The following is a 27,037-nucleotide window of genomic DNA, read 5'->3' as shown; positions in this document are numbered from 1 at the left end:
GGCTGACACTCTATCCACTGAACCAAACCAGCTAGGGCAAAAGGCAGCTACTTTTTAAGCAAGGATTGTTTCAGTGGGTATTTCCAAAGCAGTGTGTTACCATTTCAAAGGTCAAATAGATAATGATTAAGTTGCACATCACTTAAAGGTTGAAGAGTACAGAAGAGCTAAGATCATTTACATCCCTGGGGGGGGGGGGGGGCGGAGAGACCAACTTAGCCTTCTAGGGCAAAGAAGAAAGAATTAAAAACTTGGAGGATGTTCCAGAGGTCAAAGTACACCTGCCTGGTCTGTTTTCTCCAGACTCCCACACTCAGTTGGAGTGGCCTCCCTCTTACCCGACAACCTAGGAGGGTTGGTGAGGAACATGTCCTCATCTTTCCTTTGGCGTTTGGTTATTTTATTGACATTTGCAAAATCAGATGGTGAAACTGGACGACTTGAGTTGCAGAGCCAAACAAGGATTACTGACCTCCAACAGTAAGTAGATCCATGCATATTTTTTCTGCTGATAGACTAGGGTTGTTCCTCATCCATTTTCCCAAATAGCCAGATAAGCAAAGGAGTAATTTTTCTTGAGAAAAATAATGATATTAAAACCAAATAGGAAAAAATATGTGGAATTATCTTCTACACAAATCATTTATTTATCATTTTGCAAATAAAGCAAGTATGCAAAATGGAGATATCTCTTGGAAATTTGCAGAGACATGAATGGCATATGAACCGGGAGAATTTACTTGAGTTGACCAAAAGTGAAGTTATATGCAGTCTATAAATATTCAGTGAGAAACTTCATTTTTTGGATTTAAAAATTATATGTTCTGCCCGGCCGGCATAGCTCAGTGGTTGAGCGTTGACCTATGAATCAGGAGGTTACTGTTCAATTCTTGGTCAGGGCACATGTTGGGTTGCAAGCTCAATCTCCAGTGTGAGGTGTGTAGGAGGCAGATGATCAATGATTCTGTCTCATCATTGATTTTTCTGAAATCAATAAAAATATATTTAAAAAAATTATATCCTAATTAATGATGCATTCTCTGGTTTGTATTATATAGGCCTCGAATGGCTACAGAGAGAGGAAATTTAGTGTTTCTTACTGGGTCTGCTCAAAACATTGAATTTAAAACGGGATCCCTGGGGAAAATTAAATTAAATGATGAAGACCTTGGCGAATGTTTACAACAGGTAATACACTGGAAATATAGGGAAGTAATTTTGTATACCCATGTATGGTAACTTAATTGACCAGTTACTTATTAACCTGTACCTTGAATCTTTAGCACAGGGGACATAATTGGAGGGGGCGCAAGTCCGTGTAAAGAGCCATGCCCTCGGGTTAACGATGGGCAGAGGGTGTGCTGCTAGTGCTGTGCAGGCTTACGCACTCTAGTCCAGAGGTAACACTGGGGGCTCCTCCACACGGGGACCAAGGAAGGAGGGGCACCAGAGAAAGGAGAAGTGACCAGTTCACTTTTACCACAGAGCAGAATTGGCCAATTATTTCCCTTCTTCTTGAGTGTTTCCTGTGCTCCTTCTTAGCTGCAGCATGCTGGTGTGTGAGCCGCGGTGTAGCAGCTGGCATTGTTTGGAGCTCGCTGTGGGCTGCCCGCTGTGCTCTGCACTTTATGTGCATTATCGCATCTAACCCGCACAGCTGCCCAGGAAGCTGGCTGATGATGACCCCGTTTATAGGGGGGAAGGGGACCCTGCAGCAGTTCTGTCGCTTGCACAAGGGCACACACAGAATGGCCGAGTCAGGATTTGACACCTGAACAGTCTGATTCCAAGCCAGGCCTTTGAACAAACACTCTAAACTGTTATTATGGGGGAAAACTGCAAATGGAAAATACTTTGAGAGATTGTTGCTGAAAATGGTAAATGGAATTATGCCACGGCTATTTTAGTCTGAAGTTTATTATACATGGCAGTGTTTTGGTTTTTATAATAATGGGCAAGATTTTAGTGCTTAAAATAAAATAATCCTCAAATTTTAAAATTTTGTTCCGGTAACACATACAAACATTTTTCACTCGCATTTTCTTCTTCCCCCTCTTTCCCTCCTTATCCTCCTCATTCTTTTTCTTCTTCATCTTCTTTTTTAAATTAGATCCAGAAAAACAAAGACGATATTGCAGATTTAAAAAAGAGTGCAGGTGGTCTGCCTCAAAATATTACTAGTCAAATACATCAGCTTAATTCTAAGGTAAGTCTGACATCTATACCATTAAAGCAAGTGGGGTCTCCTCAGTTCACCTTCATAAGCAACCATTTGGCAGGAAACATACCAACTTTGTGTCTTCTGTAGAAATTTAACATTGCAATCATGGACGTTTTGGTTCAATGACACAGCTCTCATAGAGGATGTGGATGTGGATGTGGTGATGGGCAGAATATTGGAAATACTGTAGCAGGAACTTGTTGCATAAGTAACCTTGCTCATGTTCTGATAACAACCTTCTTATTGGAGAAGTGGATGAAACCCTGTCATTGATAAAAATTCCCAGAGTCATTTTGTGCAGAGAAGCAATGAATCAATTCATCAGTGAGTTGTAGTTCTTTTTTCAAAAGTCTATGCGATGAAAGCAGAAAGAAAAGGAAGCTTGGAGGGGAGAGGCATGTTGAGGGGTCTGGCACTAAAAGAAGAAACAAACAGATAAAGTGAGTCCCCAAAAGAGGGCATTAGAAAAGCATGTCAGGGGGATAACAGTTTATGTAAAATGCCTTTGAATCAGGTAACTTATGCTCTTTCCTTCCCACTTCTAGTTTGTGGATCTTGAGAGAAAAGTTCAAAGCTTACAGCAGGTAAGTCCCATAAGTACTACATATCTAACATCATGAATGACTCTAGTATTCTTATCTTGAGATGGATGGATGATTCATATCAAGGACTTTGATTTTTGCTATAGTTTAATTATCATCATACTTTATGCTTCCCAGGATAGAGATGAGGAACTTGAGTCTCAGAGAGATGAAGCGACCAGCCCAAGGCCACTGGGCACGTGAGCATTGCGGCCTCTGACTCGCTCAGCAGTCCACGTGCTCTGCCTCTTATGCCATCACCCTTCAGTGGTGATATGACGGGCTTAAGTGTGCTCTCTCTGCTCAGCTACTGACCACCCAGCCTGCTGATTCTGGCATCAAGGACTAAGTTTTGAAGCCATTCGTCCTCTCTAACATTAAATTAAGAAGTTTGAGGTGTATCACAAAATAATCCAAACTTCTTTAAAAGTAGGCTTGCTGCCCTAACCTGTTTGGCTCTGTGGATAGAGCCTTGGGGATGTGCAGGAGGCTTCTGATCGATGTTTCTCTCTCATTGATGTTTCTAGCTCTCTGTCTCTCTCCCTTCCTCTCTGTAAAAAATCAATAAAATATATTTTAAAAAAATAAAAGTAGGCTTGCTGGCAAATTTGAACAATCTCTTAGGGCAAGCATGTCAAACTCTCGGCCCGCAGGCTGCATGCCTCTTTTCTTTAGCCCGTGTTAGCCTTTGAGTTTGACATGCTTGTCTTAGGGTATACCTTTCATTGTTGTACTACACGCTTATAAACTAGTCCTTGTCAGGGTGTTTTTTTGTTTGTTGTTTTTTTTAAAATCCCTTTTGTAGGAGGCTGGTGTTTTTGAGAGTTTCATGGAAGTCATAACCTTCTACCCAAAGAAATGCACAGAATGTCCCATATTTAAATATTTAAATAAAAGGCAGGGGATTCCAGGTTAACAATCTCTGCCCTAATGTTCTTTCTTTCTTTTTTAAAAAAATTTATTTCTTTATTTATTTTAGAGAGGAAGGGAGAAGAGAGAGAGAAACATCAATGAGAGAGAATCATTGACCGGCTGCCTCCTGCACACCCCCAAATGGGGATCGAGCCTGCAACCCAGGCATGTGCCCTTGGCCAGAATTGAACCTGGGACCCTTCAGTCCGCAGGCTAATGCTCTATCCATTGAGCCAAGCCAGCTAGGGCTCTGCCCTAATGTTCTTGATCTGATTTGAGTATGCTTCAAATGATGTCTTCCGCTTTGGTGTTTCATATTTGGCAAACAAGTTAATTTATTCCTCTTCCTGACTTAGATAATAAATCGTACGCTTAGCCTTGATCTTTTAAAGGAGTAATCAGCCGTGGGCAAACTACGGCCCGCAGGCCAGATCCAGCCCGTTTGAAATGAATAAAACTAAAAAAAAAAAAAGACCGTACCCTTTTATGTAATGATGTTTACTTTGAATTTATATTAGTTCACACAAACACTCCATCCATGCTTTTGTTCCGGCCCTCCGGTCCAGTTTAAGAACCCATTGTGGCCCTCGAGTCAAAAAGTTTGCCCACCCCTGAACTAAGTGAATGAAAGTGAACAATGAGTCACACCTGTGGATCAAAACCCAGCACTAGCGTTTTCAGTCTCATGGAGTGCTTCACTATTTCTACCCGACTTCTAGAGCTAGGTGCCGTGATCAAATTAGCTCAGACTGTCCTTGTTATCCCCCAGGAAGAGTTTGTGATGATGTTGAATGTAAGTGCCTTTATGCCTCCAGATAGGGCAGGTGCTCTCTGGGCAGGACAGTCTCCATGTTCCCTATTGTCTTCCTCCTGTGTGCTCAGCGATTCCATTTCCTGTCGGGTCCCCATAGGCTTATTCCTTTCTGTTCCCCAGACAAAGTTGCTTTTGTACACCAGGAAAACGTTTCAAGAGAATGTGGTTAACTTTCTCAATAGTGTCCTTTGATGGACAGGGCTAATTGTGGTATTGGCACAAAGAGAGACAAATAGAACAATGGAAGAAAACGTAGTCCAGAAAGAGACCCTCACGTGTATGGTCACCTGACTTAGGACAAAGGTGAAGCGAGAATGGGCTTTGCAATAAATGGTGCCGAGACATTTGGTTGGCTGTCCTCCGGCCCCTAGTTCCTCTGTAGAATGACAGCTACAGGCTTGATTTTCTTTGTGAGTTGCTGAATATTAACAGGAATATAGTGAACACTTTTCTCCTATTTTCATTTTTAAAACATAGAATTAGACTATGATTAGGTGAAATGAATAGCATACCTTTCCTTACCTAATCACTTGTCCTCTCTAAAGAAGTTTTCTCTGCCCCCTCCTCCTCCGAACCATTACAAATCTTACAAGATTGGAACTGGTAACTGACGTATTCCCCAGGTTGTGTAGACAAAGGCGGTCTGTTTGTGAATCGAGTTTGAAAGTAGTCATGTGAGCATGAGAGTGGAGGGTGTATCTAAGGGGGTCACATTGCAAACAAAGGGGTCTGGATGAAAGGAGTTCAGTCATCTTGACCCTTGGAGGAGGGTTGACAGCAAAAGATGATCCTATTTCAAATGCTTATCTGGAGGGACTAAAGATAACCGCAACAGCAAAAGAACCGGCATTTCCATTTTATTTTCTTAGCACAATAAGAATGTCCATTATTATTCCCACACCTGAACTCTTTATGCTTGTCTACCAACATATATTTCCCTGGTGAAAAATGCTTTCCCAAAGGATAGAGTGAGAATTGTCTCACCTCATGCTTCATCCCATCCATGGTTAAATCCATGCAAATAGTGAAGGAACATGAATAGGACCTATGTGAAACACTTATTTTTTTTTCACAAGAGCATTGATTTGAAGAAGAATTAAGTAACTGATTTAACATCTGGAGGAAGACCCTCAGGGACTGGGGTAAAATGTAGCTGTACATACACACCTGCACTGAGACAGGCCTTTTATTGCCGCCAGCGGCAAGTACCACTCCCTCTCTGACTGTCCTGTCTTTGTTTCAGACAGTTGACAAAAAGGTTTGCAGCAGCAATCCCTGCCAAAACGGTGGAACCTGCCTCAATCTTCATGATTCCTTTTTTTGTATCTGTCCTTCACAGTGGAAGGTGAGTCACTGGGTCTTTGGTTAAAAATGGTGGTGAGTCAGCATCTGTGGTTTCCTTGGAGTCATTCAGACATATTTCATTTTCCATCCAAAGTTTCTAGGATTCTGTGGTCTTCTGAATCGGAATGAATTATACTATGTATGCCAAAATCCAAACAATGGCAAGCATGCCTACATAACCCACTAAATGCTAAGCCATCGTAAAGAGGGGTTCACTGGAGTGTATAACTACATGGAAGCGTATACTATTTCAGCTAACATCCACTTAAATCATTTAGCATCAAATGTACTAAAGAAATCTGACATAGCCATGTGCATTTTCTTGTTCTTTCCTATTCATGGTGTCAGTGTACCTGACGTGCTTATTAAAATACAATTGGTGAGCGTTCCCAGGCACAGCGCCATAGTGAAATGAGAATTAGTTTGCATAGGATCCTTCTTGTGTGACTGGTGTTTTCCTATGAGGTGAAATCTGAGTTCCAGAGGAAGGCTAACCAGAGATTAATATTAGGACTGCTGTGATTGGATTTGGCTTGACTGTCTTTACTGTCTGTGTGTAAATCCTTAAACATCTCATTGGCATGTGGGCCCCGGATGCCTCTGTAACCTGTGGCACCTGACTTTGTTGTTTACACAAACACAGGGTCCTCTGTGCTCAGTGGATGTTAATGAATGTGAGATCTACGCGGGAACACCCTTCGGCTGCCAGAATGGAGCCACGTGTATTAATACATTAGGGAGCTACAGGTAACTGTTTCTTTTTCCTTTAAACAACAAGCTTTTACTTTTCCTGCTCCTGGGTCTATAGATTGGCCATGGTGGCTCTGCTTCAGCTTAGGATTGGTCTGCATGTCTTGTTATGGCCTGGGGCCTGAGGAGCAGCAGCTACCTGAGGAATGCCCTTCTTATGGCTGAGGTCAAAAGCCCCCAGAGGGATGAGCAGAAACATGTAAAGTCTCTTAAAGCTTTGGCTAAAAACTATCACTTTTGCATATTTAAAAATATATATTGCCCTGGCTGGTGTGGCCCAGGTGGTTGGGCATTATCCCATGCACCAGGAGGTTTACAGGTCAATTTCAGTCAAGGGCACTTGCCTGGGTTTCCGGCTCAATCCCCAGTGGAGGGTGTGCAGGAGGCAGCTGGTCTGTGTTTCTCTCTTCCTCTACCCTTCTCTCTCTAAAAAAGCAATTATATATATATTACATTATATATATTAAGGTGTGTTTTTGAAGGATTAAAACATCCCATAGTTAAAATCATCCAAGATTAACTATCTGTATTGGCAGCAAAATTAGGTGCTCCATGGGGGAATATGTGGCTCTATTTAAACTTTACACACAACTATTTACCTAGAGCAAGAAAAGCTGTGCATCCTCAACTCTCACCCCACAAGGAATTCCTCTTTCTAGAGGCCCTGAGGAACTGGAGGAGGGCCACTGTGGCCGGCATAGAGAGTACAGAGGGCATGATGCAAGGTGAGGCTGAGGGTTAGTAACGCTCAGAGATCGAAGGAGCAGCCATCTAAGAGCTTTAAATAGACGCAGGTGTAGATGAAAAAGGGATGCCCAGGAAAGCAGCCTCTCAAGGTGGTCTGATCATGAATTCCTGAGTGGGCAGGTCATGGCGGATAGTCAGGCACATACCGTCTTCAGTAAAAGGCTTATCTTTGCTTTAAGCAAGCCCTGTCCATTGTTTCTGTGCATCTAGGTCAACACACCTTTGAAATGTCCCTTTAGAGCCCTCCTTCTAAAACTTGGCCGCCTTCAAAACAGTACATACCTTTAACTATTCATGATCAGACCACCCTGAGAGGCTGCTTTCCTGGGCATCCCTTTTTCATCTACACCTGCGTCTATTTAAAGCTCTTAGATGGCTGCTCCTTCGATCTCTGAGCGTTACTAACCCTCAGCCTCACCTTGCATCATGCCCTCTGTACTCTCTATGCCGGCCACAGTGGCCCTCCTCCAGTTCCTCAGGGCCTCTAGAAAGAGGAATTCCTTGTGGGGTGAGAGTTGAGGATGCACAGCTTTTCTTGCTCTAGGTAAATTGTTGTGTGTAAAGTTTAAATAGAGCCACATATTCCCCCATGGAGCACCTAATTTTGCTGCCAATACAGATAGTTAATCTTGGATGATTTTAACTATGGGATGTTTTAATCCTTCAAAAACACACCTTAATATATATAATGTAATATATATATATAATTGCTTTTTTAGAGAGAGAAGGGTAGAGGAAGAGAGAAACACAGACCAGCTGCCTCCTGCACACCCTCCACTGGGGATTGAGCCGGAAACCCAGGCAAGTGCCCTTGACTGAAATTCTAACTAATCAAATTCTTGCCTTCCTCTCTCCCACCTTCATGCCATCTTCCTTAGGTTCTCTCCTTAATCTCAAATGCAAACAAGAAACTGGAAACTGTTATTCTTATGAGCATTTTTCTCAGCCTGCTGAGATCTTGCTTCCAGGAATATTCTGATTTGAGTCTAATAAATTGTTATGAAAATTCTCCACAGGTTTTGGATATTCTTACATCATCAAGGGCTACCCCACCATAGCAATAGATTTAGTGAGGATGCCTTTATTCAAGTGCTATGCAACATGTTAACCATAATAAGAATCAGGGATTGAACTGCGGTTTTTTCAAATAGTTAACTCTCACTGACTTTCTTCAATTAGTTGCAAGGCCCCTCATGACAATCATCATGCAGCCCCTATCTTCTGACTGACCCTGTCCAATGGCTTGTCTATAGCATTTTCCTGCTCAGCTCAGGCACTGCCCTCTCCAGGAAAACTTCCCTTTCCTTGCTAAGAGTTAAGCCTCACTCCACCTCCAGGTTCCCATCAAACTCTAGGAAGACCGGCTGGCACATTATCTTTTTGAATAATCAAGTCCAAAAATTTATGGCAGATCAACCTCAAACTTATTTCTGTATGGTTTCTTACAATCACTTTCTAAAATGCATTATCTTTCTCCATATATTGGTTGGTAGCTTGCACTCTGTGATTATTAAAAGATAAAGGAATTGGTTTTGTCGTGCATGAATACACTGGAGTGTAATCTCACCAGAGTGAAGAGCAATTATTTGCTCTCTTACTATCCTCTCTACTATCTTGTCCTTCAATTCCCTCACAACGATATTCATTCTGTTCTTTCCAGCAAAAATAAGTAATTTTGTTTTTTTCTTTCCCGGTCATCTGTAAACACACTATATTGTTTCAAAAAGCAGTCACATCCCTTCTCTTTTTCATTTAATTTATTCTTTTGTTGTTTTTTTTAAATTTTTTTTCTTTATTGATTGAGGCAGTGGTCGGCAAACTGGGGCTCACGAGCCACATGTGTCTCTTTAGCCCCTTGATTGTGGCTCTTCCACAAAATACCACGTGCGGACACGCACGCATGTACAGTGCTATTGAAACTTCATGGCCCATGCGCAGAAATCGGTTTTCGGCCTGGGAGAGTCTATTTTGAAGAAGTGGCTTTAGGAGAAGTGGGGGGTGTGGGTCGGTCCGGTGACAGGAGACGCAGCGCAGGCGGGCAGGGGAATACGGTTGAGGACGTTTTTAGCAAAGGCCAGCTTAGGAGTACCCTAATTAAGTTAATAACAATGGACCTACTTATATAGTTTAAGTTTAAAAAATTTGGCTCTCAAAAGAAATTTCAATTGTTGTACTGTTGATATTTGGCTCTGTTGACTAATGAGTTTGCCAGCCACTGGATTAAGGTATTACATATGTGTCCTTATCCCCCCCCCCCCACCCCCGTTGTCTTTTGTTCTTTTGATCTGATCTTAACTTTTTTTTTTTCTCATTCTAAGTTACAAGTTTTGACTCATTGAAACTCCTGAGAGATACATCAATGAGTTAATAATTGGTTCAAAACTAAAATTAACCACCTCTAACTTAAATATTGTGTTATTAAAGAGCTTTTGCTATCAGTATTTTGTTACTCACTTAAATGACCCTCCCCCATTGCTGCTTTGATAAACATTCAAGCTTGGACTAGATCCAGAATGTGGGTCTAATCTTTCATTCTCTTGAAAGCATTATCTCCTGATATATGTTTATGGGCATTTATCAAAGAGAATTGCTGCTTACAGACATTAGGTGGCAAATGTCCCAGCTTCTAGCACTAATACTTTATTGCCTCCCTGATATCTAGGAATGTCCTGGAAATTAGATCTCACTCTGATTTTCCTTTATAATCACTGTCTTCTAGGGTCTTACATGGCAACAGAATATCAAAGTGTGCAAGTGGGATGAGATCCATAAACCAAGGCAAAATTATTTTTCTCCCAGCACCACTCTCCCCCCTTCCCCTGCAAATAGAAAAGAAAAACTTTGACACAACTATTTGCTGCATGCCAGGGGTGAAAATTCTTTGTCCAGATACAAATGAGGGGCAGGGGGGATGTTAGAGATTTCTTTCAGTTGAGAGCTACCTAAAGAGCAGACTCAAACTTTAAGAGCAATGCTGAATTCTTTCTTGCACCCGTTATAAAAGAAAGCCCAAGACTCATTGTACTGACTCTGGAAATAATTCTGGTTTCTAATCTCTGCCCTTTAGGGATCTGCTGAAGGCTGAGAGCAGATCATTTAAATCTAGGTTCTTCTTGACATGGGGATAGTTTATGAAGTCTCAGGAATTCCACTTCATTTTCTACAACATAAACACTCTAATTCAGGCATATAATAGAGACTTAAAAAAACATATTTTTATTGATTTCAGAGAGGAAAGAAGTGGTAGAGAGAGATAGAAACATCAATGATGAGAGAGAATCATTGGCCATCAGCTGCCTCCTGCATGCCCCACACTGGGGATGGAACCTGCAACCTGGGCATGTGCCCTGATGGGGATTCAAACCATGACCTCCTGGTTCATAGTCGACACTCAACCACTGAGCCACACTGGCTGGACATGAGAGAGATTTTTGAAGGAATAAAAGTTCATAGGAAATGTGCATGAGTGTAAGATTAAATTCTTGCTCTTTGGAGTCTATGTGAGGAAACAGCAATCACTGGAGGCCTCCTTGAGTTCTATTAATTAAGTGAGGTTAAATCCTTGTTAATCAGTAGCTTCTCTGAGGCTAGTAACCCCCTAGGGAAACTTCAGACATTTGCTAAAGTTAAACTTGAGAGGCTGTTGGATAATCTGGAGCTGTGGCAATAGGGTGGGCAGTTTGCTCTGGTTTAGGGGCCTCCTTCAGCCTCTAACTCTGGGAGTCCAGTGATTTGGGGAGACAAAGGAGTCTTTATTTAAAGGGATTATAATTCTTACTTTGAAAGATAAATCATTATGCAAATGCTAATTAATCAAAAGCCCTATTTTACAAGAAAGTTTCTGGTTAAAATTATTTTTTAGAGTTACTGAAAGCAGAGCAAGGAATACCATTCATTGTCTGTTTCTGCCTAGGAGTTCTTGTGACTACAGGGCTTGCCCTCAACTGCTTCAGGCAGCTAACAGCTAATATTTTGACACAATGCTGCTATTGCATCTTTGTTCTGAAGAATTGATTCTTATTATTCTCCTGTTTACTTTGGATTAAGACAGCCCTATGGGTCCAAATTTGCCATGCCTGGGTGGTGTATATTATACACTTCAGGCTCCGTTTGAGAAGGTTTCTAGGAAACGAGGTTGAGTTTGTAAGTTTTCCTTTCTTTAGGAACACAAGGATGTTTAGCAGGTTTTATTTTATTTATCTCCATTCTTATCACTGGTGGATTTTAAAACGTGGAGAGCTTAAACCATGAAGATTGTCTGGTTTTAGCTTAAATAGTAGTTAGGTATTAAGCTCATTACCTCTTTCAGTTAGTCAGTTATATCAGCATTGAACCATGGACTCTAAAGCAAGTTAAACTAAGACTATGAAAGTGCACTTGACCTCTTCCAATTGCCAAGAGCACTTGCCGTGTTTTTGAAGACTGAAAAACCTAGCCATTACAAAAGTGACTTCTGCAGGGAGGTTTATAATTCATTACTCTTTTTCTTTAAAGGCCATATTCAGACACTTTGAGAATACGTTTTACATACAAACACTGTTTGTTAAAAAGACATAAAAAGGGAAAGTCTTCAACGAACTTTAGCTTTTGGATGTGGGAATGTGATCTAGAAAAACAATGGTGTATCCTAGTTGATGTGGCTCAGTGGTTGAGCATCGTCTGTGCACTGAAAGGTTGCCTGTTCCATTCCTGATGAGGGGCATGCAGGCTTCACATTGATATTTCTCTCTCTCCCTCTCCTTTCCTCTCTCTCTAAAAATCAATTTTAAAAATCTTTAAAAAAAAAGAAAGAAAGAAAAACAATCATGCAGACATAACACAGATATAAGTTTCCTTGGGCAATGTGAGCCTCACCCATAAAATGGGATTAATAATACTTGTCTTTGAGGATCACAACAAGGGAGTGCATAGTCTACTGGCTTCTTCCTCCCCACTTCTTTGTTATCATATCATGAAAGAAGTGTACTTTGTAGCTGTGTAGACGAGAGTGTAGGATTAAAATGAATTCATCTCTAATTGATAAGAGCAAGAAGGAGCGAGAGATAAAATGGGAGGATTCAACTGAAAGTCCATGAACCAGAATCTCCTCTCAAATCTTAAGCCACTGTCCAAAAGTAGAGCTCTTAGTGATGAGATAAACACAATTTCCTGAACACATCCTACAGGAAAATGCCTTTAGGTCCCAAGATGAAAATAGTGTTTATAGATTGGCACTATCTACACTAATAAAAGTGAAAAATGGTAATTGGCGTACAATGATACCCTTTTCATTGGCTAATCAGGGCTATATGCAAATTAACTGCCAACTAAGATTGGCAGTTAACTGCCAACAAGATGGTGGCTAATTTGCATATGTAGGCACAATGCAGGGAGGCGAAAGGGAAAGCAGCAAGAAGCCCCCTGCCACTGACAGTGATCGGAAACCCAGGGGGGAGCTAAGAGCTGGGGGGCAGGGCAAAGGCGGTCCTGGGGCCGCCTTTGCCCTGCCCCCCAGCCATGATCAGAGAATCAGGTGCCTTTTCAGCCCTGGCCAGTGATATCAGGAAGTAGGGGTGGAGCCAGTGATGGGAGCTGGGCACGGTCAAAGCTGGCAGTCCCGGGAGCTAGGGATCCCTTGCCTGGGCCTAAAGCGGAGCCCACGATCACGGGGCCGCTGCAGCTGCGGGTCCCCGCTGCCCGGGCCGGACGCCTCAGCCAGAGGCGTTAGGCCTGGGCAGGGGCGGAGCCTGCAACCGCGGGGAGCTGGGGGTCCCCTGCCCAGGCCTGACACCTCTGCCGGAGGCCTCAGGCCTGGTCAAGGGGCCGATCAGGCAATCAGAGGGTGAGGGGGGTCTACGCCTCTGGCCGAGGCATCAGGCCTGGGCAAGGGGCAGAGCCAGCAATCGGAGGGGTCTGGGGGTCCCCTGCCCAGGCCTGATGCCTGGGCCAGAGGCATCAGGCCTGGGCTGGGGGCAGAACCAGTGATGGGGGGAAATGAGGGTCCCCTGCCCAGGCCTGACGCCTCTGTCAGAGGCGTCAGGCCTGGGCAAGGGGCTGATCCTGCGATTGGAGGGTGATGGGGGTCAACACCTGAGGGCTCCCAGTATGTGAGAGGGGGCAGGCTGGGCTGAGGGACACTCCCCCCCCCCCACACACACCCAATGCACGAATTTCGTGCACCAGGCCCCTAGTCCTATATAATAAAAGAGAAACATGTAAATTGACTGTCCCTCTGCTACACTCACCAGCCAATCAGGAGTGAATATGCAAATAAACCCAACAAAGATGGCAGGTTAATTTGCATACACAGGCACTGGACAGAGAGCAGAGCGGGAGAGCAGGCGGAGAGTGGAGCGGCGTGGGGAAATTGGCTCCCAAAGCTGCCAGATGGAGAGCAGAGAGAGAGAGAGAGCTGGTGGCTTGGAGGACTTGGCAGAGTGGGAGGCCATAGGACAGAGACAGAGTAGGAAGGGAAAACCAAGAGCACAGGGAGCACCAGGAATTCTGGGAATAGTAGTTTTGGTGACAGACAGATCTCCTAGATCAGGGGTCCTCAAACTTTTTAAATAGTGGGCCAGTTCACTGTCCCTCAGACCGTTGGAGGGCCTGACTATAGTTTAAAAAAAAATGAACAAATTCCTATGCACACTGCACATATCTTATTTTGAAGTAAAAAAACAAAACGGGAACAAATACAATATTTGTATTTGCATGTGGCCCATGGGCCATAGTTTGAGGACCCCTGTCCTAGACAATAGAGCAAAGTGAGCCTAAAGCAAGTTACTGTTGTGGTAAGGGATGGAGGGAAAGCAAAGGTGAGAGACATAAGTAAAATCAGAGTGTCTAGGAAAAATTAAAGGGAGATATCCTAAAACTTCCAGGAAATCTCCACCAATGAAGCAAAAAAAAAAAAAAAATGCTTTTATTTTTCTGTGAGCAACAAACCAAACCAAGTTGGGGTCTCAGACAACTCGCTCATATGATTGCAAAGACAGACAGAAACTCCCTGATTGGAGAGGGCTCCTCTGAGGGCTCCCAGATTGGAGAGGGTGCAGATCAGGCTAAGGGGCCCCTACACCCCCCCCCCCAGTGCACAAATGTCATGCACCGGGCCCTAGTTATTTTATAACAGAAACAGAAACAGCAAGTTATTACATTGTCTGAGATGAACAGTTAATAGGTATGGTCAGTCAAGTCCTGTGAGGTTCAAAACACTCAGATGTTTCATCTATGATAGACTCAGAAAGCCTATTAAAAATTAAAAAAAAAACAACAAAACTTTTGACAAGTGGTGATGGTGATAAAATAAACTTTTAACAAGGGGGCCACTTGGATCAAATGCTCAAATATGTATATGAGCCAGGCCGACCTGGCTCAATGGTTGAGTGTCAACCTATGAACCAAGAGGTCATGATTTGATTCCTGGTCAGGGCACATGCCCGGGTTGAATCCCCAGTGTGGGGCATGCAGGAGGCAGCCAAGCAATGATTCTCTTTCATCATTGATGTTTCTATCTCTCTCTTCCACTTCCTTCTTCTCTGAAATCAATAAAAATATATTTACAAAAAGAAAAGAGAAAAAAACATGTACATGAACTTCAGACTATAGATTATAGAACTTCAGATTATAATCTCTCTAAGAATCTAATTAAATTATCTTCAAAAACTAGAGGCCCGGTGCATGAAATTCCTGCACAGGGCTGGGGGTGCGGGAGGGTCCCTCAGCCAGGCCTGCACCCTCTCACAATCTGGGACCCCTCCAGGGATGTTTGATTGCCAGTTTAGGCCCGATCCCACAGGGTTCCATGTGAGATTGGGCCTAAATTGGCAGTCGGACATCCGTCTCACAATCCGGGACCACTGGCTCTTAACTGCTCACCTGCCTGCCTGCCTAATCACCCCTAACCACTCTGCCTGCCTGCCTGATTGCCCCTAACCACTTGTCTGCCTGACTGATAGCCCCTAACTGCTCACCCACCTGCCTGATCGCCCCTAACCGCCTCTGCCTTGGCCACTGCCACTGTGGCTTCGTCTGGAAGGATGAACAGAATGATGTCAGGAAGGTCGTTCAGCTGTCTGGTTTAATTAGCATATTATGTTTTTATTATTATAGTCTTTGTAAGGATGAGAGAAAGAAGAGGAAAGGGAGAGTTGTAGAGAGAAAAGGAAGTTAAATAACTTTTGGTAGGGAATGAATAGTTGAATTTCTATTTAGGTTTAATCATCTATTGCTACTAATCTATGACTTAATGTTAATGATAAAGGCAGCCTTGGAATGCTCAGAAATATGGTTTCTTGTTGGAACAACTTTTATACAATTATATATGTGTATATATTGGTATTTCAAATTGCACAGGATGTATGTGTACCAAAAAATGTATTCACTCATTTGAAATTCTGATTTAACTGAGCATCCTGTAACTTTATGTGCTAGGTCTGTTGTTACTTCATGTGAGGGCCTGAATGGTACTCACCCTATTCTTACTCTCCATTTCTGGCCACGTTCATTGAGATCTTCTTCCAAGGAACCCACTCAAAGGTGCCACCCCAGCAGTTAGTTCTGTGCTGTTCCATGGGGACACCAAGTTCTGTGCCCGAGTGTGACCCTTGTTGCTTCTCAAACAGCAAACTCTCCTTTCCCACAATCAGTCACAGGTCTGTCTTTATCCATAGACATCAGCTGAACTTGAACCTCAATGTGTGTTGTTAAAACATCTTCTTTATCTGGTAGAGTGCCCCCTTTTCCAGGACCCTCAGAAACAAGTTCATGGTCTATGGTTATGCAGCTTCTCTTGGTTCCTCGCCTCTGACTCCTAGCCCCAGTGGTCAGTTTCCTCCATGAGGTCCAACGCTGTTCAAGTCAGGCACACAGTGACCTCTGAGCCTGGCTCTCCGCTCCACCCACTATGCTCAGATACGTGCAAATAAGACTGGGCTCGGCGACTCCTCCACCCCTTCCAGCTCCCCCAGGGCCATTCTCATACCTTCCACATTCCTTTTGAAGATGCACTGCAGATATTAAGCTAACTCAGCGATTTTAAGAATTATACAAAGCTTAAAGAAAATTTAAAACAACTTTGCTTTATTAGATTATGGTTGAACTGAAATGTTCGCCAGCTTAGGTGTTATGTAATAATTCCTTCTTGTGAGTTAAACTGTGGCTACGAAAGAAATGTTACTATATTAAGTGCATCTCATGGGTAGAAGAAGTATTGCCCTTTGTAGTAGAATAAGAATTATCATAGATGTGGATATCATGTTGCTTGTGGGTTATGCAGTCTTGGAGAACATTCAGGAACTTGTCTGCTCAGTGGGTTACCTGGCTTACCAGTGGGTCCAGTTGGACAAATGAATGGACTTGCGGATCTCTCCCTGGACCATCTTGAACAAACTCTTATAGATGTCTGTCCCCTGAAAGGTTTGATGACATGATAGCAGAAAAATGCACGTGGCAGTCATGCCCAGGTCGTGGCAGTCATGCCCAGGTAGTAAGTCGTGCCCTCTCCCACTAGTTGAGACGAAGACTCATTTGCTGATCGCACTGCTTGAAGCAGAGCAGAGCGGTTTTCTCCCAAGACCTCACCCAGCAAATCTAGTTTGCAGGTTTATGCTTCCACATGAAGATCATTGACCTGCAATTGGAATTATTTTTTTAAATGATGCTAAGAAACAGGCACTCACCCTGATACAAGCCCTGACGTTGTGCTCTGTGTAACTAACAGTTGTCGCTGCTCACCTGAGACACATGGCCCCCAGTGTGCATCCAAATATGACGACTGTGAAGCGGGCTCCAAGGCACTCTGTGTCCACGGCATCTGTGAGGACCAAGTCCGCATGCAGGCTGGACAGGTGGGTCCTTTCGGACTGTGACTCCTTGGAGGGAGTCAGGGTCCTTAGTCTGTCATCCTGCATGACTGTGTACAGGCATGGCCCTGTGAGGCTGCAGAGGGGAAGCCACTTCCTGCCCTTAAGCAGGGCACAGGTGAGGAAGGGGATGAGGGTGTCCATAAATAAGCAGAAAACTCGGCCAAGAAGTTAAGATTTCATTATATAAATGATTAACATTTTTATTATTCCTTCATGAGTCTTCCTGTGAGATATGACTTCCTTTTGGCCGTGTGAGTTCTAACAGTGACAAGACATGGAAACACAAAAGGCCCCGTCTTGCCAGCAACATGCAGTTTTTTTAAAAAAAATATTTTTTTATTAATTTCAGAGAGAAAGGGGGAGAGAGAGAGAGAGAGAGAGAGAGAGAGAGAGAGAGAGAGAGAAACATCAATGATGAGAATCATTGATCGGCTGTCTCCTGCATGACCCCTACTGGGGATCGAGCCTGCAACCCCGGCATGTGCCCTTGACTGGAATCAAACCGGGGACCCTTCAGTCCTCAGGCCGATGCTCTATCCACTGAGCCAAACTGGCTAGGGTACAACATGCAGTTTTCAGGAGGCTGGATTTCTCTGGCCCCTGTGACTGCTGCAGACGCTGAGACCACGTCCCTGCTGCCCTTGCTCTGGGTCCTGACAACCTTGGCTCCTGGCCCGCAGGGTTGCACAGTGCTGCCGCCTGGCCTTGCAGGAAACCTTCAGGTCTTTATTTTTAGTTCTGTTTATTCCTACTTACGTGATGGAAAATGGTTCCCTTCCAAAGATGGTGGATGGGAAGGAAGGAGAGACTTGCAAAAGGGAAACAAACAGAATTGATTTTCCGAGGTCTGTGCCTACATGGGTGTTTTTCCCTCTAAAAACATAGCAGGCTGAGTTGATTGACTTTAATTATATTGACTTACAGTTCTTGATTGTTGTTGCTCTTTCCCTGGCATCTTTGGGGGCAAATTATAGGTTTCCCTTACTCTGAAATAAAGATGTTTCTCTTTATGCGTGGTCTGGTCTAAATGCTTAATCATTGGGAGGAAAAAGAGAAGCCACTCAATGACCTTATGGAACTGAACATTGGGGGATAAACAGTTGGGGGCTTGGTGAGATTTTCAAAGGTTTTCTTGCTCATTTTGATTTTCTTTATTCACGCTCCTGTCCTCCTGCCAGCCCAAGTACAGCTGCATCTGCGATGCTGGTTGGACGTCCCCACAGAACAGCTCCGCCTGCACACTGGACAGAGACGAGTGCAACCTCTGGCCTGCGCCTTGTTCAGAACTTGTGCAGTGTTTCAACACTCCAGGCTCTTTCTATTGTGGGGCCTGTCCCACAGGTATGTGGGCATGTCTGCGCCAGCCAGAGGCACCGTGCTGGGTTCTGCCTGCCAGCCAGGCATGGTACCCGAACCAATTTCCTTCTGCTGCCCAAGGATAAGAAGCCCGTTCTTAGAAGGTGTTCCAATCCCGCTTCATGTCCTATTTTACTAACTCCTACTCCCAACCATCTTCCTGCTGTGACAGTTGAACAACAGAAATGGGAGGTTTGTCCCAAGCTGTGCATTGGGGGCAGGGTGAGCCATAGTTTGTGAGGTCAAACATTTTATATTGCCATCAACTAACTAGACTTGAGGCCAAAGGACATGTGCTCTAGTTCTGCCTTACCTACTAGCCAGATGTTTGTAAACTTGGGAAAATTATTAATGTCTTCTCTTGAGTCCAGTAGTTCTCATCTGGGTGTGGCATTAGAAGGTCCGATGGCCTTGCTGTGAATAGGGATGTCCAGCTCCATCACAGACATACAGGGACCAAATCTCCAGGGGAGGTCAAATGAGGTAATTAGAAATGTGGACTCTGGACTCAGAGAGCGCCTGGGTTTGAGTCCAGCTTCATCCCTTATTATATGGGGTCATCATCATCCATATAATGATGATGTATGTCCACTTACTGTGAACAAAGCACTGTGCTGGGTGCACTGGGAAGAATGCACCAGATCTCAGAGTTTACGAGGCTGGCTGCACTCCATGGATGTTCTTAGAAAGTGGAGCACAAAGACAACAGAATAATAGCAGCTATTCTTTTATGGAAATGTCATGGAGGCACTATGATAGGCAATTTTTACTTCTTGCAACTACAACAAAAACAAGAAATGCCAGCAATGAGTATTATTCCCGTTTTAAAATAGAAGGCCTTGAGGCTTAGATCACACTGCTTATAAGCACCAGCTTCACACTGCGGCCTGCCTGGCTCTGGATCTGAGCTGTGGGCTGAAGACTGTCCTTCTGAGTCACCAAAGACCCCACCCCCCCATTGCCTTGTTTAGTGACTTTTGGTTTAGTGAATTCATTGCAAAAGGCTTGAGACATTCTTATAGTTTTGATCATTTGAATTCTGGGTAATAAAACTCACAACAATTGACTAAAACAGAAATGTTTAAAGTAAAATAACATTCCTTTTCTGTCGCCTCAGTCTCCTTCTAATGAGACCACTGTTAAAATTTGTTCTTGCTCCTCTTCTACCTTTTCTTTTACTCTTACAAACACATAGGTACATATGCAGGTTAAAAAAAATCCCCACATTGGGATCACATTCTACATATTATCCTAACATTTTGTATTTTCATTCATTCCTTTCTATATGTGTGTGCATGTTATTAAAAATAGTTTGTAGAGAGACCAACCAAAGGACTTGTATGCATGCATATAAGCATAACCAATGGACACAGACACCAGAGGGTGAGGGCATGAGCAGAGGAGGGGGACAACGGGGGGATAAGGACACATATGTAATACCAGTACCTTAATCAATAAAGAAAAAAATTAAAAAAATAGTTTGTAGAATTCAGTGGAACAGATGAGTCATAATGTAATCAGCTATGCCCTTATTGACCACAGAGAGTCTTTTCCCCATTTAACGATGCTGCAATAGACATGTGCTTGCCTATTTCTTTCTTTATTTTATTCTTGCCTATTTCTCTATATACTGCCAGTTTTATCACTGTAGAATACATTTTAAGAAGTGGAATTGGTAGTCAAAAGGTATGTATTTTAAGAAATGCAATGAATACTGCTAGATCTCTTTCCAAATAGGTTTTATTAATTTAACTTCTGATTAACAGCATATAAGTGTACTCCTATTGCCCACCTCTTTGCCGAATTTGATTCTAAAAATTTAAAACAATTTTTGTCAACCTGATAGATAGAGTATATCTCATTTAAATGTATAGTTCCTTATAGCTAAGCAAGTTTTTATATGTTTGTGAGTATTTGCTTTTCTTCTTTGTTGACTCCTCTGTAGAGCTAACTTTTCAAATCCTATTTTTCTAGGCTGGCAAGGAAATGGATATTATTGCCAAGATATCAATGAATGTGAGACAAATAATGGCGGTTGTTCTGTGGCTCCACCTGTTGAGTGTGTGAATACACCTGGGTCTTTCCACTGTCAGGCCTGTCCACCAGGTACTACAGTAATTTTCTGATCCCATTGCAGGCAAACCATTCATTTAAAAACGGGATTTTTCCCCTCCATTTTAAATATGACTTCTGTCCAAGGAGATAAACTGAATAGTCTGGAAAATTTTACTTAACTTACAGATTCAGGGCGCATCAGTACTAGCTGTATTATAAGAAAGAAGGGAAAAAAAAATTTGAATATCAAAGGACAACAAGCCTTTATTAAAAACTGAAATAGCTTACTGAGGTAATGCAGAATTTGAAAAAATGTCTCCGTGAATCCCAGACCTATAGCTCCATTGTTCCCACAAATAATTTATTTCTATAATGTACACATGAGGTGTTGTACATATAAAGTTTACTGAATAACAGGCCTGAAGGTAGGTATGTAATACACGTTAGTTTGCTTTCTCTTTCAGAAAGGAGTCATTACTGCTCTTCTCTAATCTGAATTGAGTTACTATCCAGGAAGTTCAACGAGTTCTAAGGGATTAACTGCAACACTATGTTTCGTTAACACAAAACAACTGTACTTTGGACTTCTATAATAATTTAGCTCTAAGATCATCAAGTCATTGAAATGAAAAAGTGTCAACTTTTTTAGTGTCAGCACTAAGTGTATCAGTAGTTTCATATACCTTTTTAATTTTTTTATTTTGTAATTAGAAACAACCACAAACATTGTTTATGAAATCAGGTTCCTAATTCTCGTCCTTTTTCTTAATTATGAAATTTTGTTTATGACACTTTACATTTTCTGTTTGATGATAGAGGATCTCTGGTTGGTTTGTTCATGATGTTTGATTCTCGGATTGGGAATCTTCTTCTTCTTGAATAGTCTTAACGTTGTTTGTCGTGCCCCTGCTCTTGCTGTGGTCAGGGTACCAGGGCGATGGAAGAGTGTGCACACTCATAGACGTCTGCTCGGTCAATAATGGAGGCTGCCACCCACAGGCGACATGCTCCCCAGGCCCAGGTAATGACTCACTCTCCCTCTGCTTTGGGGTATTTTAATATAATGTTATAAAACAAATCAACTTTCTAAAATAAAAATTTTTTTGATCTTCAAACAAAAAAATTAATCCATGTCACAAAACTGTACATTGGGATTTTTAAAAATGCAATAGACTGTGTTCTTTTATGATCGGTTCTAATTTAGTAATTATTTTTCAAGATAATTAACTCAGCTACTTAACTCATAATGTATTTCAGCAAGCAGGAAGGAGAAAAGGAGGAAGGAGGACAAGTCTACTTCTTTTAAGGATATTTTTATTTCTATGCTGTTGGCCAGGGCTGAGCCTGGCGGCTAACCCTGGCTGCAAGGGAGGCTGAGATATGTAGTTTTTATTTCAGGTGCCCATACCCTGAATTAAAATAAAAAGTAAGGAAGGGAAAAATGGAGCTAGGGAAAATACCAATAGCATCTGCAATGCTGTTTCAAAGAAACTTCAACTCCTATAATTTTTGAAATATATATTGCTAAACTTTCTCTCAGAAATGTTGAATCAATTTATATACTCACCAACAGTGTATGAAAACATACATTTACCCCACTCTTAGCAACAATGAATACTATTGTTATTTTTCATTTTAGTCAATTTTATAGCCAAATTTTGCCTTCCAGTTATTTCAATCTTGACTAAATAAAAATTAAGGTTTTAATTACTAATAATTAGTAATTAATGCTTTTCACATAGTACTGGCCATTGTTTCTATTTGTCCATGTCCTTTGTTCATCACTTTCTTATTGATTTGTAAAATTTCATTGTGTATTAAGGATATTACCTCTTTATCTGTCTCATATTTTACATGTATTTTTCTTGGCATGTTGTTTTTATTTTTTCATTTTGTGATGGAATTTTCTATTTAGAAGTTTAAAAGTTTTATGTAGTCAAAACGGTAAAAATCTTTTCTTTTAAAATCCACCCCCCTTAGAATTTGTCCTTTCCTACCAAACAAACCTTTTAAAAATATTCAAGTACATGTTCTTTTATATTTTTATTTATTTAAACATTAAGATCTTTGATCTTTTTAGGATTCATTCTTATCTATAGCATCAAATAGAGATCTACCTTGATATTTTCGTTCAAATGGGTGGCTGGCCCCAACTCCATTTATTGAGTAATTTTATCATATCTTTTGCTATTTCAAAATACCACTTTTATTTTTACTAACATGTCCTATATATGCACATATATCAAAGAATATATATGTGATATATATACTCGCTTGTGATTATTAAAGTGTTTATTGATTAACAGCATATTAAAGTGGTTAAGAGCATGAGTTCTAGAAAAAGACTACTGGGATTTTGATTTTCCCTTGACTCCACCATATTCTAGCTTTGTCTTCATCTATAAGTGGGATAATAATAATAATACCCACTTGAGAGGATTAAGTGAGTCAATATCTGTACAATGCGTGCAATAGATGCGATCATCATAAGATTACTTGTTAACTCGATTACTCGTTTCTGCTGTCAACCCCTCCATGATGAGAAATTCCCCTTTTCCTTAGCGTACCTCACCCTTGCGTAAGACCATGACATATAGGTCAGTGTCATCGTATATAAAGTATTGAAGACATGTAATGCCTTCCTTATTTTTAAGGTAAAAATGGAAAAATAAAGATTCCAGTGTATTCTCCTTACACCTTGGGTTGCCTGCCCCTAGAGATCTGCACACTTGAGTTGGATGATTTCTTGTCTAGACAACAGAGCCTGAGTTTTGTTACTGGGTCTGAGTTGAAAAGACCTGTATTTACACTTTCACTTTTATTTCTGAACAGGTTCCTTACCTTTCTGTAGTTGTCTCCCGGGATATACTGGAAATGGTTTTGGCCCAAATGGATGTGTGCAACTCAGTAATATGTGCCTGAGTCGCCCGTGTTTAAATGGACAATGCATCGTGAGTTCTTTATTCCTGAGGAGATTGTACTTGAGAATAATTTTAGTTTCATATCTATGCAATATGTTTTCTATGATTTATTACCTTTAAGGTAATGATAAAACTTAAGATAAGGAACTGTCAATAACTCTGAGATGAAAGGCAACTATTAATTTTAGCTCCCAGGAAAAACCAATGAGTTAATTAGTGATTTACAAAGAAGTAAAACAATGCCTACAGTTTGATCCCGGTAGATATAACTTATACTTAGCAATCACCATTTAAATGAATGAGTGCAAGTTAGACTCAGCACCTGCTGCATACATCATGTTTCACTTTTCTTTATTATTTGGGTTGATTTGAGTTTATTGTCTATCCATTTGTTCTATGGCATTATGTTGTTTCTTTCCTTAGGACACAGTGTCTGGTTATCTTTGTAAGTGTGAATCGGGTTGGGCTGGTATCAACTGCACAGAAAACATCAACGAGTGTCTGAGCAACCCCTGTTTGAATGGGGGAACCTGTGTTGATGGCATTAATGCCTTCAGTTGTGAATGCACGCGTTTCTGGACTGGATCTCTCTGCCACATTCCCCAGCAAGGTATGCTCAGCATTTCTTAGACCACAGATGCTTAAATTTATCATCGTTTAATGAGTACTACTGCAGGTTCTTGTCTAATTGCTCCAATGCCTAGAACTAAGTGTTTCCTTGCAGAAATTGTATAGAATTGACAAGGTGAATTTATATCTCAATTTAAGCCAGAAATGCCTTTTCCTCAAAGGAAAATTTTTCTCTTTGCATTATGTCCATTCTGAAAACAAAATATGTTCAGGTATTATAGTTTTCTAATAGTGGGTTTTCTCTAAAGCAGTCATTTAATTTCCCTAGAATATTCTATTTAATCATGTCACTCTTCTGCTCTAGAATATACTGGGTTCCCCATTGCCTGTTAAATAAATATTGGGACTGCTTTTCAGTTCTCCTCTATAACCAGGCCTCTTCCTATACCTCTACTTTTCATTAGTTCTCTAAAATGACTCCTTTCAAGATAGACATCTTTCCTTTCCTGACCTCATGCGCTGCCATGAATATTTCCGCCTTGTTTCTTTATTCTAGATAGTTCTCCCTCAAATCTTTCCAAATTCTTTCTTTGCTTCCCATCGAAATGTATGTCATATTCAACCTCCACCAGAAAACCTCTTATAACGTCTCCACCCCTGCCTTATTACCCCTTATTCTGAATCAGCATGTCTACCAAGGCTTTTCTGTGTGCTCAGGATGGTGGTAGACCCCATGGAGAAATATAAAAGCATAAAATACTCTCTCCACATATAATCTGCTTATCTTCCAGTTGAGGAGACAAGACTAATACAAAATTGGCAGAGAATAAACAAGAACTAAAGATAAGAACTAAATTGTGTGGGGTCAAGTCAAACGTTGCAAAGGTAGAATGGGAGGCAGTGAACATACAAAGGACAGGGAGATTCATGGTGGAGATGAGGAGACGTGCACTAGACTTTCAACAAGAAGTGAGATTTGGGTGGATGCCCAAGGCAAAGGGGGGGGGGGAGGGGAGGGGAGGGGGGGGACGGCAGGGCTTTTGTCTCTAATGTTAATTACTCCGACGTTTCTAAATGCCTCATCAGCGGGTTAGAGTTGCCCGCCTCTTCCTCTGTGGAGTCTCTGAAAAGCACAGGTCACCTTCTTTTCCTTTGCAGTCTGTGGAGGGTCCCTCTCAGGGGTGAACGGGAGCTTCAGCTATAAGAGCCCTGAGGTTGGCTATGTTCATGACGTTAACTGCTTCTGGGTTGTCCGGACCGAAGAGAGAAAGGTAACTGTAGTGTCTCCTGTCTAATGTAGATTTCATTTACATATAGGCATATGTATTACATAAAATACATATAGTGATAATTTCTCAATCATATAGTGAGGATTTACTAAATGTCAGGCTTTGGGCTAGGCCAGTGGTCGGCAAACTGTGGCTTGCGAGCCACATACGGCTCTTTGGCCCCTTGAGTGTGGCTCTTCCACGAAATACCGGCTTCTGCGCATGGGCCACGAAGTTTCAATCGCACTGTACGTGCGCGCCCGCACACGGTATTTTGTGATGATGCCCACCATGGATGATGCTCTACATGGGTTGGCTGACAGCAAGTCAGTGATTTGTAAAGGCATGTCCTTACTGATACAGTCATGTTTGAAGGTCATCACTCAATAATGTTGATTATATACAAAAATGGGAACTTCTATTAAGATGATTTTCTTGCCTGACCAATATGGCCCAGTGGTTGAGCATCGACCTATGAACCAGGAGTCACAGTTCCATTCCTGCTCAGGGCACATGCCTGGGCTGCAGGCTTGATCCCCAGTGAGGGACATGCATGAGGCAGCTGATCGATGATTCTCTCTCATCATGGATGTTTCTATCTCTCTCTTCCTCTCCCTTCCTCTCTGAAATAGATAAAAATACATATATTATTTAAAAAGATGATTTTCTTATTAGTGTCTTCTCTGGGCCACTGCATGTGCCAGTGTTCAATGCTAATTGTTCCACAGATTATATCATTAACTCTCATAACCCAAACGAATTACATATATATCCTCATTTTACATATAAGGAAATGGAGCCTAGAACAGCTGAGAAGTTCGTCCAGGGGCGTGTGGTTTTAAATGGCATGCAGTCACTTGAACCCAGGCCATTCAACATCAATAACTCTGAACCCGAACCGCTGCAAAAACAATCTTCAAATTAAAATCTGAGCCGGAGGTTTTTAGTGCTTTTGTCTCCAGTATTTATTATTCAACTTTTCCAAATACTTATTTTTCAACCTGGTTGTAGGCTCACTAAAATAAAGTTATACTTCTGAATCGAGAAGGTTTCCCTTAAATCCCATTAACTTTTCAGCAATATTATAGAGGTCATTGTGTAAGGTCAGAAAACATTTTCCACCCCCTCTAAAAGAGGATCTGTTAACCCATAATAGAATAAACTCCAAAATCAATTTTTCAGTGAATATTTGATAAGAATGTCCTTCTTTCCATTTAGTTTTCATGAATTATACTTTGTGACATGGAAAACAAATTTTTTTCAAAAAGTTTATTTTGTGAAAAATTTTGACATTTTTATTTTCAATCTGTAAGAAAATTTATGCTGTTTTCTTGATGATTGTGATTCTATATCTTTTTATCCCCAACATAATTTACAATAAGGAGTAGAAAATTATGTACAAATCATGGACATTTATTTTATTTTTATTGAAATTGCTTCAAGGGAAAACATGATGTAATGTTAGGTAACAGATCTTAAAAATATCCTAGTATAGAATTTCAAAAATATCTTGACTTCCTTTTTCACTAGTTGAATACTGTTGTGGTTTTATATTATAAAATAAATTAAATTCAACAGCCTTCTTTTGGCTGTTTGACTGTTTTAAGTGAGGTTGTCAATAAAAAATATTTTATATATAATAAAAGGCAAATA

At 41.5% G+C, this 27,037-nt stretch overlaps 1 protein-coding gene across 1 annotated transcript in view; it reads left to right on the top strand.

Annotated features, from left to right (window-relative positions):
- Positions 1-235: 235 nt before the first annotated feature.
- CUBN (cubilin) overlaps positions 236-27,037 on the top strand; it is a 284,448-nt gene continuing 257,646 nt past the window's right edge. The window contains exons 1-13 of the mRNA XM_059660312.1: positions 236-480; positions 1,059-1,188; positions 2,111-2,206; positions 2,767-2,805; positions 5,772-5,873; positions 6,516-6,619; positions 17,070-17,196; positions 18,393-18,555; positions 20,545-20,676; positions 21,551-21,646; positions 23,458-23,576; positions 23,970-24,156; positions 25,275-25,387. Of these exons, the coding sequence (XP_059516295.1) occupies positions 368-480; positions 1,059-1,188; positions 2,111-2,206; positions 2,767-2,805; positions 5,772-5,873; positions 6,516-6,619; positions 17,070-17,196; positions 18,393-18,555; positions 20,545-20,676; positions 21,551-21,646; positions 23,458-23,576; positions 23,970-24,156; positions 25,275-25,387 (1,521 nt within the window). The 5' untranslated portion in view covers positions 236-367. The remainder of the gene's footprint in view (positions 481-1,058; positions 1,189-2,110; positions 2,207-2,766; positions 2,806-5,771; positions 5,874-6,515; positions 6,620-17,069; positions 17,197-18,392; positions 18,556-20,544; positions 20,677-21,550; positions 21,647-23,457; positions 23,577-23,969; positions 24,157-25,274; positions 25,388-27,037) is intronic.

This window comes from Myotis daubentonii, chromosome 1 (genome assembly GCF_963259705.1).
Source record: "Myotis daubentonii chromosome 1, mMyoDau2.1, whole genome shotgun sequence".
Taxonomy (NCBI): domain Eukaryota; kingdom Metazoa; phylum Chordata; class Mammalia; order Chiroptera; family Vespertilionidae; genus Myotis; species Myotis daubentonii.
This window is presented reverse-complemented; position numbering and strand designations above follow the sequence as displayed.